This window comes from Ctenocephalides felis, unplaced genomic scaffold, assembly GCF_003426905.1.
Source record: "Ctenocephalides felis isolate EL2017-DRISC unplaced genomic scaffold, ASM342690v1 CF-g0.4_SCAFFOLD_01492, whole genome shotgun sequence".
In the NCBI taxonomy this organism is placed as follows: Eukaryota; Metazoa; Arthropoda; class Insecta; order Siphonaptera; family Pulicidae; genus Ctenocephalides; species Ctenocephalides felis.
This window is the reverse complement of record NW_020537646.1, coordinates 22,314,913-22,332,800: the sequence shown is the minus strand read 5'-3', so window position 1 is coordinate 22,332,800 and position 17,888 is coordinate 22,314,913. Positions and strand designations below refer to the sequence as shown.

Below are 17,888 nucleotides of genomic sequence, written 5' to 3'. Positions count from 1 at the left end.
AGTCACGTTTGTAGCATCAAGACTGTATATAGTGATATATCAAACCGAACTTTGCTTTCTTGCTTCTAGAAAGTTGGGAATGGAGAAGTTAACAGAATACTCTATTTGGATTTAGTCACTAATTTCATTCCCCGAACGAGTCTGGAAATAATATTAATTAGCAGCGAAACAAATTTGTTTATGCTTATTATTTACTTAGAAGCGTTTTGCACTGAGCCGAAACTATTTCGAGGTGCTCGGATGCGAGAGAGGCATGATACTCGCATGTAAATTTGTGTTTAAAACTTAGCTTCTTCTAAAATGCTTTTACTGAAATTAAGGAATATATTTAGATGATGCCGTTTTCGTCGAATATGCGAACATTTGTGATCAACAAAACGTGGGAGAATTCTTTTAAACTAATATATTCCACTGCAAAAAACGTTGTGAATACTAATAATACTTGTTGCCCGTGCAAGTTTCGGTTATTTGTCTTTAAACTTTTTTTTATCTCTTTTAGGTTTGATTGATAATTTATAACCTAAACTTGGAACTAAAAAAAATCATAATCAACGCATATTTCAATTCAGTTATATTTAGATCATACAATGTATAGACCAATGTTTCTATCAAAATAGATAAATAAAGAATTCATGCAAAACGAGCCACAAAATCAATATCACGATGTTCGAATTCATACGAATGGAATAATCTTATAGTATAAATAGCTATCAGCAAAAGCTGAATGTGCTTATTGGCAAATCATATATTAAAGCCAACTAAAATTTGATGAGCATTTAGTTGATTTTTTCTTATTGTGCAATGTGTTGTTCAATTAATTACCCATTATTTTATTACCAAACAAGTATTTCCAAAAGTCAAGGCAATAAATTTTATAGTAAAGTAGGATATGAAATGCTTTCAAGACTTTTATATTTTCATATCTCAAAATTTCACGCTCCAAGTCAGCGCAACTGAACAAATGCCACCTAATTTATTACCATATAACCTAAACTCCGTAATAAATTAGATTACAATTCTCCCGAAATGAAATTACGATAAAGTTACACTTAGCTGCAATCAATACGCCAAGTTAAAATTGATAGCGTAAATAAATCTTGGTTTCTTGGCTCCGTCGTATCATCTTTTATTACTTCGGCTACCGGCAATGAATCTTAAATTACTGACGAAAGTGCCGAAAAAATAATAAAAAATCGATACAAGCAAAAGGCGGTGTTCTGAATTTGGGAAATTGCAGTGGTGTTATAAAATCGACCTATCCCCAACGAAAAGGGCAACGCCAGTCCGTTGGTCCCTCTGCGGGGGGGATGAATAATACAAAGTCTAATTTAAACCCCAGTCAAAGGGACAGAGTTTGGGGCCATGATTTATTTACGCGCAAATGTACGTTTGAAATTTTGTTGGAAACGGGGGATAAACAGTGCGAATTGCGCAAGAAACAAAACGTTATTTCTACAGATTAGCCATTCACAAAAGCTTAAATTTTTCAGACCGCGAGAGTGTTTATAGAATTAAAATTCATTTGAAAAGTTTGCATGTAATGCGCACAGAAGTTTCAGGGCAACTCATTTACATCAAAATATATCTACAAAGGTATACGCACGTGTTCATAAACTTTAGAGATGAATCATCGTTTGAATAAATAAAGAAATAAAATTAATATATTAATATTTATTTTACAAAAAGCTACTTAATATAAAACTATATATTCTATATTTTACATTCAAATGGATTATATATCCATTGAAAATTTTTTACACGACAGCAAACTTTCTTTGTTATAGAAGAAAATAGGAAAATGAACCTTATTGATCCATGGTATATGTATATAGAAACATATACATATAGAAACTTATGCATATGCTTATGCATATACATATCTACAAACAAACATATACATATGTATACATTCAAATAAGAGTAAGAATGCTAAAAAAATGTGTAAACCGCAAGTGTATATATATCGACTAGATGTATTCCCAAATATATTTAAGTCTTTGCACGTTCAATGTCTCTTGAGACATGGCGATATAGACTACATTGAAACGTCTAGGAATCAAACAAGAAATTACCACTTCAACTACCTATGGAGTTTGTTTTCAAAATCGAAGACTTCTCAAACAATGAACTGTTAAATGGTAAAATATTTAGACAGCAAAATTTTTTGCAAAATGTAAAGAGCTTGGCTTTGGATAACATAATGCACAGATAAAAGATCATTGAGTAGTAAAAATATTCAGTTCATTATGATGATAATATTTCAGAGCCATTGAATATATTTTGTAATTTTTTATTTTTTTTCTGTAAGAATAATTTATATTAATTATATTATCATATTTTATGAACAACACACTTGGATATTTAATTGTTCCAGTTTTATATTACGATGTACATAAGAATTCATACGTTTCTAGTATTTTTTGCTTTATGTATTAATATAAAAAACCAGAAGAATATATTCCGCCAAATCTTATCATCAAACATATAATAGACTATTGTTATGGCAATGCTATGTAATGTAGCGTTTTTCATATAAAATGGTACTAAAAACTGTCAAAATGTTATGTGGTTATTGTGCAGTCAGGCGTTTTAGATAGAAAACATAACCTAAAAAACACATAACCTAAAAAACACATAATCATAAGTGCATTTTTGTGATGTGCATTTATAATACATGCGGTAAGTTAGATTTTATGTGTAAATGGCTGATCGCACAGCAAATACATAGCATTTTGACAGTTTTTAGTACCATTTTATATGAAAAACGCAACAATACATAGCCTTGTCATAACAATGGTCTATTATACGTATGATGATAAGTTTTGGTGGAATAAATTCCTCTGGCCATTTATTTCAATACATTATTTGTAAATGTCTGATTGGCCAGCAAATAGCATTTTGACAGTTTTTAGTACCATTTTATATTAAAAATGATACGTAACATAGCCCAGCCACATTAGTTCATTTTACGGCAGAATCGGTTCTTTTACCTTTTTTTAGATAAAAACTTATGTGGTGCAAAGAACTTATCGACCATGCTACGGAACCACAAAGTGCGAAAAGAAGGACAATTGTTTATTTTTTTTTATCATAATGTGATGCATTAACACAATCAAAATAAAAAAATCGATAAGAATATAAGCAATTTTCAAGAATGTTTTTATTATCATATAAGTGTTGAAATAAAGAATAACACTGATTGGAATTCCTAGCCCTCGGTATCACAATTTCGACTATAGCCAGACTTATGACCTAGATCGTTTCTATCAACTAAATTGTTGTAAATTCCCAGTCGTAAAAATATACATTACTATAAATTTCTATAGAGCCAGTAGCTCACAATCAGAACGGATGGCTGATTTTCGAATGACGGGTTCAAATCATTCTTCCTTTCGTTGAAGATTTACCACGAAGAAAGAAATAAAATCAAGATCACAAGAAATCACGGCCGGAATCCCGCAGGAGTAATACAAACGATTTCCATTTGTTTTTATACCTTCGCCTTTTACACGCTCACTTTTTTTCGCACTTAACTTTTCGCAATGGCAAAACGAGCAAGATGCGAAATAGCGTGCGCCGAACATTTCAGTTGCACGCACACATAAAGCTGCCAATGCACACGTCCGTGCTTTATGGACTAAGTTAGCAGTTACATCTGTAATTATTTCATGAAGAGCTTGTATTTTTTATGCTTATATTACACTTTCTTATGGTATCAATAAAGATTCCGATCTGGTAAATGAAATTATTTTAATTTCAATTGATACAAAGGCTAACCGTGTATATTATTCACATTGCTTGATAATACTCCTAAACGATTATTAGGATTTTGATATATCTTTCTGAAATTTGTTGAGGGATTTTTTTTAGAAATTTTTGAATTATAGAAATATAGTTAGATTGTTCAAGTTAATGGGAAAAATGATAAAAAACCGCTTAGCAATGATTGACATTGAAATATTTGAGGCATTGTTTGACAATTAAAACAAATGAAGACTGTCATCTGTAAATCAGAATCGCATGAAATAATTGCTATGTCTTCGGCGTAAGTGCATATGGTTAGAAAATCATCTGTGGGCACATCGTTTGTAAAAAGAAGAAAGTACTGGGCTTAGCACACTGCCCTGTGGTACGCCGCTTTCTATATTTCTAATGCTCGAAGTCATATCTTTAGTTTTGATTCTGACAATATTAAAATATAATATATATTCATGATTATAAATAAGAAAAATTTAATGTCTACATTATTATTGCCGAAAAGCAGTTGAGATATCTCGGAGAGTCTCATTTGTATGAAAGTTATTATACAGATATTATATTACGAATTGTTACAAATTTATTTTGGTATTTATACAATAATACATGTGATAATTTCCGTGCATTCTCATTCTAATTTATTTTATTCGCCAAAATTTTAACGTCCCGTAGGTTGAGTTATAGTAATTGCAAAAATAAAAATGGAAAATAACAATTTTAATATATCTTTAGTTTCAAAACTTCCTGAAGATTTTAGCATGCCTTAGAAAAAAAGGATGTATTTGTGTATGAGAGTATTTGTATGAATACAATTTTTTGTCCACGATGTTGAGATCAACCATTTTGAATGATTAATATAACATTCGATTCGTATTGATAGCGAAACGTGCTAATTAGTTTTTGGTACAGGAAGGTCCAGCCGTTTCGGAGATACAAAGCAAAAAGTGCAAAAAATGGCAGTAGATTTATGTACATTATTATTCATTCATATACATGTAGTAATATTGATACACAGATGACATGTAGACAGGTAGACAGGTAGACAAGAAGGCTGATTGATTGGTAAGCAGATTGACTGTTGAGAAATTAAGCACGTAAATAAGTACCAAAGTAGACAGGTAAATGGGTGAACAGGTACGCAGGCTCAAAAGTAGACAATTTGACAACTTATACAGGTAGTCACTTGAACAGGTTAACAAGTATTCTGTTAGAGAGGTAGACCATATACAAATCAAATATTTAATATTGATCGACATATCGGGAAGTTCATGCATCTTGCCTTAGGGCAAAATGCTACTTACACCTAGTTATGGTTTTGGTTAGTCAATGAACAAGATAATTTTTTTAACAAATATTGATACTATTTGATAGAATAGATAATAATTATTCATCTGGCATATATTCGAGTTTGTAAGTATGAACCATAGAAGAAATGATTTTGTAATTGAATTTTATAAGTTGCATTTTTGGTTTTTAGTACTTTGTATAATCTATACAATCTATCAAATTTGCAATTAAATTATCACTCATAGCAATGCGTCAGACATCTGCTCATTTCTCAACATTCCTCACCTTCATCAAACATGTCAAAATTTTGTAAAACCTAATCCCTCATATTTGATACATCATTGCATTTGGGAATATTAAATGCCAAAACCAATTTGCGCCCATTCATATACATGCTAATGTGCTTTGAAAAAAATTAATGACCAATCGAACAGATGATAGATCTAAAAATATTGAGATCTGCATTAATGATAAGCATTTTAATGCGTTTTCATATCAGTCGTTTATTATATGTAAAGCAACTAGATATTGAAAACAATATTTTTAAAACGTGTTTTTTTGACAATTAAAACGATTCTGAATAAAAAATAGACAATTTTTTTGACGTCTTACAATACATATAATCTAATTTTTTTAACAGTTAACAAGTCAACAAATTAATTATTATCGGTTGTTGGTTGGTTTGGTAAGTTGATCTTGGTTCGGCCAAATAACTTCTTCAAACGTTTGCCAATTTTCCATTTTTTCTTATTGGCGGTAGAACCGCTTGAATCTTTGCTAGATTTCGATTGTTGAACACTGTCGGCAGAGGCGATTTCAACTTTCTGATTGGGATTGTTCTGTTGCGAAATTCCTGGTGAAGGCATTGCACGTCTTCGCAGCCGAATTCCCGGAAGCGCAATCAATGGACTAAAAGTGCTCTTAAACGTTTATCATCTCTAACTACTATTTTATACATATACACAAGAATAGGTAATTCAGTGGTTTCCAACCAGTGGAATAGATAATTCAGTGTTTGCGCCTATGTTAATATTCCCAATGATCTCATTTCATAAATACTCAACTTATATTTTATTTATCGGGCTACAAATCAATATGCAATATTATGTGAAAGTATACATAACATTTATTTATTTATCATTTTAACATTTTTGTTTATTTTGGAAATAGTACTTCGAAAACAGTACCTCTCCTTGAAATGGCCCAGCGCTCCGCTGAGGGGATACGATTCAAAGTTTGGAAACCACGGAGATAAATTTGATTGATTTTTAAAAATTGATGTAAGGTATAAAATGGAATACATTAAATCACTAGGATTTGAATTATCTTTAAATCACCCATCATCGAATAATTTTAATCAAATATGTGCAATCAAACACATTCAAAAAGTTCTTGTTTATAATCTCCTTAAAAAAAAACGTTTTTATTAAAGAATATCTTGATTGCGTTATCACTAAGCATAATAAATATTTGCAAATTATTTGCAATAAAAATATAAAGGATCCTTCAAGTATTACGCAAGAAGATTTATTACAATTATTTACCCCCCCCCCACCCTCCTTGTCAGCAAAAGTAAGTAAAGCTCTTACAGCCTACCCCCATGCTTATGTAAACATTTTGCAATTAATGTATTGTTTTTTTAAATATTGTAATTATTAGGTTATAATTATAATTTTAAAAATAAAAAAATAGGTATAGGATGTAGAGATTTTACTGATATGGTATTCAACATAGGAGTAATAAAATTATTATAATCTTACGTACTTAACAAACATATTTTAAATTTTTGGTACTCGTAAAAACAATGTAAGGTTGCCATTAAAAAAATTAAAAAAATTAAAATACTACCTATGACGTAATCATCATCCAGACTCCCCTGCCCTCCATGTCAACCCAAAATAAGCAACTCAATAACCCCCCCGCCCCCTATAGTGCTTACGTAATACTTGAACGGAAATAATGCACATTAAAAAATACTTATAAGTTGCGATCAGAAATCAATTATTAGGTTTTAATATGGTTTTTCTCCATATTTGATTAAATGATGTAATAAAAAATATGGATGTCCTCAATCACTTTGAAGCGAAAAAGTTAATCCATTGTTCTATTACAAATTCAATATTATTTTTACGAAGATTATAGTATCTTCTATACATAGAAGTTGAAAACTTCTTTAATTAAACCCAATCAACAAGTTCTCTTTTATCATCTCCTTCAAGAATCCGCTTTTATTAAAGGGTTTCTTGATTATGTTATCACTAAATCCCTAATTATCACCTAAATTCCACCCCGCCTGTCAGGATCGTCGTTCGTACAGGGATTCCGGGTAACTTTTTCGAGATGTCGTCCAAATACTTTTCATCCTCCTCTGTGCCGTCGTCATGCATTATGACTTGAAGTGTTTGTTCATTAGTTTCCTCCCACGCCGCTAAATCTTCGTCACTAAAGCAGTTGACCGAAAAGGTTAGCCGAGATATTCAATAAATGAAAACAAATTTGGAGCTTTTATAAAGGAATCTAGGGCACGCTGAACTCTTATTTTAGCGTGATATTTAAATTATTTTGGAACGTATCAAGGCATGTTTTCATTGTGGCATGTGGTTTGGAAAGGTTTCTAAATTTAATCTCTTTCACAATGGAAAATGAGAATTCTATTAATAAATGAGCTTCTAATCCAGAATTTCCATTAATGAGAATTGAACATATTTTATTCAACAAGGTGAAGATGTATTCGATTTAATTGACCAACTAATTGAGTTATTGTAAGCAAAATGCTTTAGCGAAAATTATTGTTATCAGGTTTTTTGAACTCTATTTTTTTATGAAACAATCAAGTTTTTTACTATTGTACAATCCTTATAAATGCGCCTAATTTTGATGGAACTTGCCAACACACTTTAGTGCATTTTTTGAAGGAGAGCTTCCCAAAGTCCATTAATTTTGAAAATTTTAAATTCATTGCTTAACAAAAGGTCTTATTACTTGAAAACTTGGAGCAAATGAGTCATTATTTTTGATCGTGATCCTAGAAATGTTAAGCACGATTAAAGATACAAAATTTAAATAAACAAATTTTATAAAAATAAATAACTTTCAATGCACGTGATTTTTTAAAAAAAAATTATGATCAATAGTATCACTCAATCCAGAAATAACATTTAGATTCTATAGAATCTGTCGTGTCTAAATAAGTGCAGATTATGTATCTTTAAGGGGCACAACTAGTGTAAAATTTTCAAAAAATCAAATTTTCAATTTTTTCATGTTTCGATAGGTTACAGCTTTAAAAATAACATACCAAAATATTAAATCGATATTCTCAATTGTTTATGAGTCACAACCATTTAAAGAGTATATATATATATATATATATATATATATATATATATATAGTATATAGTACAACGATCATTTTATCTTTAAACGCGTTTTTCTCGAAACAGCATTTCCCCAATTTGCTGCAACAATTACTCAAAAACAAATGATCCGATCACTTTCAAATTTTTTTTACATGTTCTATATATAGTTCTGCGTAAAATAAACTATCGATTTTTTGATCGGATCAAAAATCGAATTTTGGCAGTCCAAAAACGGCCAAAATTTTGGGTAAAATTCGATTTTTTTTAAAAACCGCCTTCTTTTTGTCAATTTTTGATTTTTTTTTATCGTAGTTGATTTTACAGACAATATTATCTAGTTTAACGAGATTTTTTTTAAATTTCATCCACGTAGAAGGCCGGAATCACTGCAGCAGTTAAGGGCGTTTTTTTGTCGCGCTGTTGGAGATCGACGATAACTTAAAAAATATTTAATTTTTTTCTTCAAAAATTTTACTATGTATTCTTAAAACATGTATAAATATATTCCTAAAATTTTGAAATAATTGATAAAGTAGTTTTTTTAATATAAATTCCCAAAAATCACCCTTTTTCAGGCGGTTACACTAGTTGTGCCCCTTAACATACTTTGAGTACCTAAAAGGGCTCATTAATCACGTGTTTGATTTTTAAGGATTTATAGACCCTCCCTTAGTGATACGTGGTGATTTAAAATTATCGCGCCTCCCCAATCAGGCGATATTGAGGAATTTAAATATTTTATTCTTATTTGAATGTTATTGAATATTTACACATCAAGTTTATTTATAGTGCCAAGAAAAAAATGTAACATTTTTTGAAACTGTTGGAACAATTTTGGATTTTTCCTAAGTTAAGGTAAAAATAAAAACACGTGATAACTTACTACACCTTCTCTGCCCTTTGTGATATTTCGTGATTTTTGTTAGAATTTTTCCCTCCTCAAATAGATTTGAAAATAAATCACTAACAAATATGATCCAAATCCAGTCGATAACAAAAATCCGTAACACTTATCATAGTTCAGTTAACTACACTTTGCCTTCCCTTCGAATTACGTCTATTAATACAAGTCGGAACATCGTTCTTATTACGATGGGTGCTAATAAATGTACCTAGAAGACAGCTGCAGCTGCTGGTCGAAACTGCTGACCACCGCCGAAATGCCGGTCGAATCGGCCGCACCAGTAGAGACTATGGGATCACCCACGCAGCGCCATATTGCCCGGTCGTCGTTGTCTGTTGTCGAAGACGGTATCGTTTGGACGTCTCCTTGGCCCTCGCTGACAGGGGTCAGGGAGTCGCTGGGAGAATGGCTTTCGTCTAATAGGATAGAGGATTTTTTTTAGGGCAGGATAAATTTAAACTTTTAAACCTCACTCACTACTTGCGATTAATTCAACGCATTTGGGAAACTAATGTTTCCTGGTTCCAAATTCAGTATATAAACTCTGTGTAAATTTTGAATAATTTAATCAATATCCACGGCTTGTTTATCGTCGCACAAGTGTAACGGCTAATGGCTTGATAATCGATTATTGCTAAGCTATATTTTGATTTGTATAACTAATAAAGCGGTAACTAGAAGTCTAGAATAGTTTTTTTACGATTCTTGAGAGAAAGGAACATTCGATTAGAATGATTCAATAAACATTTCGATATATAATTAACTTCCCGAAGGAGAAGTTTATGTTTTCATAAAAAAATCCGATTCGCTAACTTTATGTTTTCTCGACGTTTCAAGTCATTCTGAATCGAATAAGACCAAATTTAGAAAAAGTATATGTGTGTGTATGTGAACAGATTTTTTGCTGTAAATCGACGTTTTCTCGAAAACTGCTGGGCCGATTTCAAAAATTTAAAAGCCATTCGATGTATCTCGACGAGGACTATCGTTTGTCAGTTTTGTGGGACGATCGGCCGAGACGTTTCTTTATAAATAGCAGAAAAGTAAAAAAATTTTCGTCCACGTTTTAGCCCACAAATTATAATGATTATAAAAATTCAAAAACCGTTCGAAAGATATTGATTGGGAATCGTGCTGATTAGTTTTTGGTAGAGATCGGCCGGGCCGTTTTGTTGTAATAAAGTGTTAAAAAAAATTTTCGACGATTTTTATTATTATTTTTATGGCGGTAGATACTATAGTCTTCTAGATCATACTAAAATATTACGGCCCTACGACAATTGGTTTACCTTTGAAAATTCGTCAAAGTTTGCAAAAATTGGTATCGTTTTTTTGGCATTTGTCAAAATTAGACCTTTTATCGACGTTTTCTCAAAAATGCATAAACCGATTTCAGAAATTTAAAAGCCATTTGATGTATTTCGAGGAGAACTATCGTTTGTCAGTTTTGTGCGACGATCTGCCAAGCCGTTTCTTTGTAATTTGAAAAAAAGTGTTAAACTTTTCGACCACATTTAAGCTCATCCTACCGAACCGATTTTAAAGAATCAAAAACTGTTCAAAAGATATTACTTGGGAATGGTACTGATTAGTTTTAGGTGAAAATGTACCGACCCGTTTTCTTGTAATTAACTGTTGAAAAAAAAATTTAAGCCGATTTTTATGGATTTTTTTTAGCTATATATATCATGGTCTAATAGAACTTACTGTTCTATTACGGCCTTACGACAAGGAGTTTAATTTTAGGAATTCATCAAAGTTTGAGGAAATGAGTAGTTTTTTTGATGTTAGCTAAAATTAAAATTAGACGATTTACTTGGTCTTAATAAACATACAAAACCATTAAAATCCTACGGAAACTGGTTCAAATATAATAATTGTTGATTTTTGAAAAGTTGCTTTTTGAAAATACTCCGAGTTAACGTGTTCGTTCGTTTTCAATTATGTGTAATAAATCCACTCATAAAAAAATTATTTTTTATTTATTAAATCGATAATTTACACATATCGGGAAGTTCATGTAACTTGCTTCAAGGCTAAATACCAATACCAACTAGTTCAATAAATATTTTGTCTATAAAATAGCAATGTGACCGATGCCATGCATCACTAGTTTTGAATTTAAACTGACGATCATATTAGAATTGTCTATTATATTAATCTATTATAAAGTTAATAAGCACAAATATTCTTTTCCCATTTCATCAGCAAGGTTTCTTTTATATTTTTATCCAATATCCCTTATAAGTAAAGTTTGTTCGCCGGATAAAAAGCCAAGAAAGTATCACTAGAATATTACCCAAATCGCCTTTTTTGGTGAACAAACAAGATTCGCCTTCCGTCGTTATGGTTTGCAGTTGACTGATCTTAGAAGAGATCACGCTGATGGCACTTTCCAAAATCTCATCCACGAACTTTGTGGCCATTACGCTCGTCTGATCGTCGCCTTCCATGTGTTTATGTTCTTCGTTTACCGGCACATGGACCGAAACTTGCTTTTGTAATTTCGACATCACGATATGAAATACCGACAACCGATGATTTTTCCTAGAAATTGGTTTTTTATCTATATCCAATAAAGATATTTATGACATTTATTTTCTGGACTCGTGTATCACAGAAACAGACAAGATAAATGTCGTGTAAATAATCGAAATAAAACTAATATGCTATGGAGTACTTACTTTCATGCATTTACGGATTGAAAATCATTTACAATCACCTTATTTTTTTGCTAAATTTTTAAATCAAAATTTTGTTGACGTCTAATCAAGATGGAAGCGAATCATTTGTTTTTTTTTTAATTTTTAATTAAAACAAATTAGGATAGATTTTACTAAAAGTCAACATCTATTTCTGTTTTTCTCAGTTCAGATTTCAGTCCTCAATTTTATGAAATTGAGAAATTTTATTATTTCTCATTCAGTTTCTCAATTATATGAAATTATAAAAATCAGTCACACACATACATATCAATTATAGATAATCAGAAGATTTTTAGTAGAGCCTTATTGGCGCCAAAATTGCATTTGTATCGTTGCAATGTACGATTGCAAGTGGTCAACTAACGAAATGTCTTCGTTATATTTTGTTCTTGAATATTTTCAAACTTAGCTATAAGTGGAATTCTGTCTTTACTCAATTAGGGCATCGTGCCTAAAGGCAAATTGCTGGAACTTCCCGTACCAAATATTATTATTTTTTTAAAAATGATTCACATTTTTGAAAAAAAACTGACTTAGAAAAAATTAGATTTTTGAGAAACTAGGAATTTGACAAAAAATTACTTTTGAATTTTTTTTTTTTTGAAAAAGAAATGTTTTCTTTATTTTGACATATTTTGGAAATTCTGAACTTTTTTTTCAAAGCAATCGTACTGCTTTAACTGCATAAAGACAAAATGTCAAAGCGCGTAAGCGCCGCGTCGCCGTCAAATGAATAAACATTGGTACGGAACCCATAGGAATGCAAACAAAATTTATACTTATTGTTAAGATCTCTATAAAATATCTGATAATTTGATGTGCATATGTCTAATAATCATTTGTGACCGCCAAATGGCATTTTTTTACTTTATTTATTAGATATCTGAAACCGCTAGACCTGCCTTTATGAAAATTTGACCAATTCTTCAACTTGTCAATACAAATAAGAAATAAATTATTCAAATCGAACGATCCGTTCTCTTAAAAACTGAGTTACCGTTTTTGGCACTTTTTGCACCGTATCTTCAAAACGGCTAGACCTGCCTTCGCCAAAAACTAATCAGCACGTCTCCTTACCAATACGAATCGAATGTTTTTTGAATTATTCAAATCGCTTCATCCGTGTTCCCGAAATCGTCGAAGAAAATTTGTATCCGCACACACACACGCGCATACACACACACATACATCCATTTTTTCTAAGGTATGCCAAAATATTCAGAAACCTCTGAAACATAAAAATATATAAAAATTTTCATTTTCGGGAAGTTAATAAAATAGGTTTCACGTTAAAGTTTTTTATAAGCCATCATTAACATCTGGATTTTTCTATACATTTCTACTCCTGAAAGTAACTTAAAGATTTCCTATATGACCTGGAATTACAAACACAATCGCATGTTCCTACTTCCAGACTATTTTCCCGTAGTGTCCAATTTACAACGCGAAGTTACTTTACAACACGATAACAATTTTGCAACTAACAAGTTTATTCGTCGATCGACAGAAATAAATTTAAGAGTATTCCGTTGTGTTTTCAGAGCTTCACGTCTTGTTTGCCGTGACGAAATAATAAATGGACGATTCGGAAGTCCGTGAGCACTGTAAAAGATTAATGATCATTTCCTTTTTGAAGGAATATTCAAAGAGCGTTTTATATGCACGCTACGTATTTAATTATATTCTGAACACTGTACAACAGAGCACAATAAATAACATGGCATTTGATATCGTGCACGAATATTACATTTCATACATTTAAGAATATATGCGAAATGAATTCTTGCAAATGCGGATATGTGACACTGTATCAATGTCTGCATACTTGAATTACTAAACGCACATACGAGTTTTGAATCTTCATATGAGTTTATTAGTTGCGTGAGATCTATATCTGTTTGCAGAAATTGCTATTTCATTTGAGGTATACATGTATGTGGTAAATGAGATGTAAATAAACTCTTAGAAGTTCATACACACGCATGGTGTAAAACATAATACAGAAAGGAAAATAAGTTAAGGGTTAAGGAAGAGTATCGCTTATGCAATCTTTCTTTCAAAATTTTGTTGTTTCTTCAAGATCTGAAGGGCTCACTCGTAAATAAGTGGCTCGATTTTGCTTCAAGTATCCTGTTGTCTGTAGTAGTAGTGGTTTTCGCTTGGAAATATATTTCCAAGTGAAAATAGCCCTCATTTGCTCCTGCCGCATCATTAAATATTCGCCAGTTATAGAAATTTTAATATTTCTTTATACAGAGTTGGAACAACTGTTCGACTTGCCATCCATAGAACCGACTAGTATTAAGTCTAATTAGCACAACAGCTTACAGGACTCTGAAGTTGAGATTGATGTCCAAAATAATAAAAAAAAACTGAATCATTTCATCGCTCTGGCATAGCACGTGAATATATTGGATGATACACTAACTTTCTTGGAACTCAACTATTTAAAATAACTCAATTTAATTCAGTATAAGATAGAAAAACAAAATTTTACCTTATACATACCTTTAATACAGTAATAACTTTTCGTAGATCAATACCCTTCCAAACCCTCATAATTCGTTTCGTATGTATTTCTTTTTACCGCGTTGTATAATTTATGATTTTATTATTCTTTTTTGCCGCAGGTCGTTCGCCACGTATAACGGAGCATCCCATGGACGCAGTTGCCGCTAAAGATGAACCGCTCACCCTAAATTGCAAGGCCTCGGGCAGGCCGCAGCCGCAGGTCACTTGGTACCAGGATGGGGCGCCGCTTACAAGAAGCGCGGGCGATAGAAGGGTAGTGCTGCCGGATGGGTCGCTACTGTTTTTAAGGTACGTAGGATATTTCAGGGTAAACAATTTAAAATGTAAGATGATGGCTCGTTGATATTATGTGCAAAATAATTCTCGCAAAGGAAGAACCAAAATTTTATTTAAAATGTAGTTCAACCATATTGGTAATGTTACGCTTATTAGCTCAAATAATTATATAAATGTAACAAGACGTAAGCAAAAGTTATATTACAACAAATATTAATTATACGTTTCGACACTTGATGTGTGTTATTTATTCAGAAGCTCAAGTAACTTCAATTTCGATTGTGAACGAATAAGCAACTTTTTGTCTATGTGGCATGATGTCCTCTCTTTCAGTTTTTGATTTAAATTATTAGTATTGTTGTTTTTTATTGATTTTTTAAATAATTTCTAAAATCATTATTATGTATGAGTATGTATTAAGTATCATGGATATTATTTACGTGACCCGTCCCGGTTTGGCCGGGATAGTCCCGGATTTCCACCTTGTGTCTCGAGTTTTTCTAAAAGCAATATTTGTCCCGGTTTTTTCGAAAACTAATAGTTAAATTAAAACATATCATGAAAACAAACGAAATTACAATAAATATTTTTTTCCAATTATGATAAATATTATGAAGAAAACTGAATAGAACATATAGATCGTAAAATAAAGAATCTAATAATGAAGATCTTACTAAAAGTCCACAATTCTGATTAAAAAAAATGATTTATATAAAAAAAATCATAAAAATAGCATTTATGTCCCGGTTGTGACTTAAAAATATATGGTTACCTTAATAATATGCAAAATAACACATATATTCATGAAATAAATGTAGTTATTTTGAAAGCTATCTATAAATATTATTCTAGTCTGTAATCGGTATCGCTAATGTATATGTCCTTTTTTTGTTTGTTGATACATGTTACTAACATCTTTATTAAATATTTATGTAATTACCTATAATTTTGTATTTATTTCTGGACATGATACATAAAATAGAAAAGTTCCTGTAATTTATATCAATGAACATAAACATTTTGGTGAACGAAATAGTGTAAAAGTAGAAAAGCTTTATACCTAGTTAGGGATTATAAAAAAAATCGATTAATATTTTTACTAAAATTATGCAATTATACAAACAGATGTTTTCTTTATCACATTTACTATCAAGTTGTTAGTTGTTTTGTGGAGAGTTTAAGCATTTATTTTTTACCTATATAGTTAGGATAACAATTAAGTGTAGAATTCCTTAGTTCATTCATAAAGTTTCAAAAATTTGGTAATATTAGGCGCAGCAAAAGTGATAAATAAATGGCCACAACAAACATGCAAAATACTGTTTTCGAAGTTCATTATGTCCCTGATATTTTATTTGAATGCTTAATTTGGCAAGCAGTACTCTAGGGTCTTTTCTTTCAGTATTACTTGTACGTGGGTTGACATGTCATCGCATGTTAGCTTATAATTAGTAATACTTCCATCTGTATATGTTTTGACAATGTAATTACATACAATATGCTGGGAAACAACAGTACGTCACCACGTTAGACGGTTGGCCATATTTCTTTTTGGCGAATTACACAATTTTCTCCGTGCGTTCGTATGCTATATTCTGTAATTACATAATGACCTGAAGCTATGAAGCTTTATCGCGTGGAAACATGTCTCTGGGGAGTTTTTTAAATGTCCGCAGAAAATGGAAAGCGAAAAAATTTCTGAAGTCATCATAATTTGTAGGAGCACTGGCACATTAAAAAAGGTGATCAACATGATAATTGCACATCTGTTTTTCTTCACATCCGAGCTTTTTCGCTAATTACTATCGCCGCGCTAGCGCCAGGCTATGGGCGTCGACTTTACGATATAAAACGGGCGCGGTTGATGCGACTGTAAACAAGCCGCAGAGATGAAACGACTTTTTAAAGTTGCTAAATATTTACTTCAATCATTATTAACTGGGTAATTAAAGTTAGTGCGTGCAAATTATATTTTATCGCTAGCCACATTAAATTAAACTAGCGACTATTTTATTTGATATTTGATATACAGTTCATTTCAAAATAACTTAAATTGATGCATAACTTATAAAAACTATGTAGTGGACAAATTACTCGCAATAATTATGTAATTAAATATAATAGTATCAATAGTTCTAGTTTGTTCTAATATATTTCGGTTAAGGATACTGGGTAGGGTTGTGCCACTTTTTTTATTGGCATTAATTTTGTTAATGTACTAGTTAGCTAGAAGAAAAGTAAATAAATGGTCATTTGAACATTTGTCTAATACTAAAATACTGCTCTTAAATACGATGGATTAGAATTTATTACATAAAATGTAATCATACAACCAAAGGGCGAGTGCCACAAACATCCACACCTCCAGAAAGGTTATGACAAGCATAGAAATAGGCATAAACACCAAAATGGTTTAAGGGGGTCTCCTCATCAGTCAGTTTCAAAAAATCGATTTTTTTATTTTTGCTTCAATCGTTAGATTAATTATTTAAGAACATTCTTGCAAAGTTTGAGAGTCCAACTCAAACTAGTTTAGGATTTACAGGTCCGAGTAGAGTAGCGCGTGGGGCAAGCGCGAATCAAGCCGCGCAACTTTAAAGCTTATTTTCCGAAAACCGATTTTTGTAAAATTCCGTGCACGATTAAAAATGAACCATATAAAGCTACATATACAAGTAAGACACCGTTTTTTAGATAATTTTATTGTCCATAGATTGAACTAAAAACATGTATTGAAAATTTTCATTTTACAATGTTGTTAACGCAATTACTCCTTAAAAAAGCCCTAAAAAAACAGTACTTTTTTAAAAAAATGTTAAAAATGTTTAAATTTTAACTTTGAACCACCATAATAGTCTATGATGTGCAGAAAAGCCTTCTGAATAAAGAAGTATTTCCATTTTAGTTTCAGATAAAAATTACGGGCTGTACCTTGCACGGAGTTTGAGTTGTCAATCGCGAGCTGCTGCGCAAGATTGTTTATAAATCAGCCATTTTTATTTATTTTGACATACAATAAATTTTATTTTGTTGAATAAATACGTGTTCAAAACTATGCAAAAGATCTTT

The 17,888-nt window shown here is 31.3% G+C and overlaps 1 protein-coding gene across 1 annotated transcript; it reads right to left on the bottom strand.

The window, feature by feature from the left end:
* Positions 1-5,699: 5,699 nt before the first annotated feature.
* LOC113371046 lies at positions 5,700-11,819 on the bottom strand. Its single transcript, XM_026611694.1, has 4 exons — positions 11,606-11,819; positions 9,515-9,722; positions 7,321-7,485; positions 5,700-5,952 (listed from the first exon to the last, which is right to left on the bottom strand). The coding sequence occupies exons 1-4, from the start codon at positions 11,817-11,819 to the stop codon at positions 5,700-5,702; spliced, it is 840 nt and encodes a 279-aa protein (XP_026467479.1).
* Between the last annotated feature and the right edge of the window lie 6,069 nt (positions 11,820-17,888).

Coding starts and splice junctions, on each gene's coding strand:
- LOC113371046 (XM_026611694.1), bottom strand. CDS start 11,819: ATGTCGAAATTACAAAAGCAAGTTTCGGTCCATGTGCCGGTAAACGAA. Junction 9,723..11,605: donor CACCAAAAAAGGCGATTTGG/GTAATATTCTAG, acceptor CTATCCTATTAG/ACGAAAGCCATTCTCCCAGC. Junction 5,953..7,320: donor ACAGGCGGGGTGGAATTTAG/GTGATAATTAGG, acceptor GAGCACTTTTAG/TCCATTGATTGCGCTTCCGG.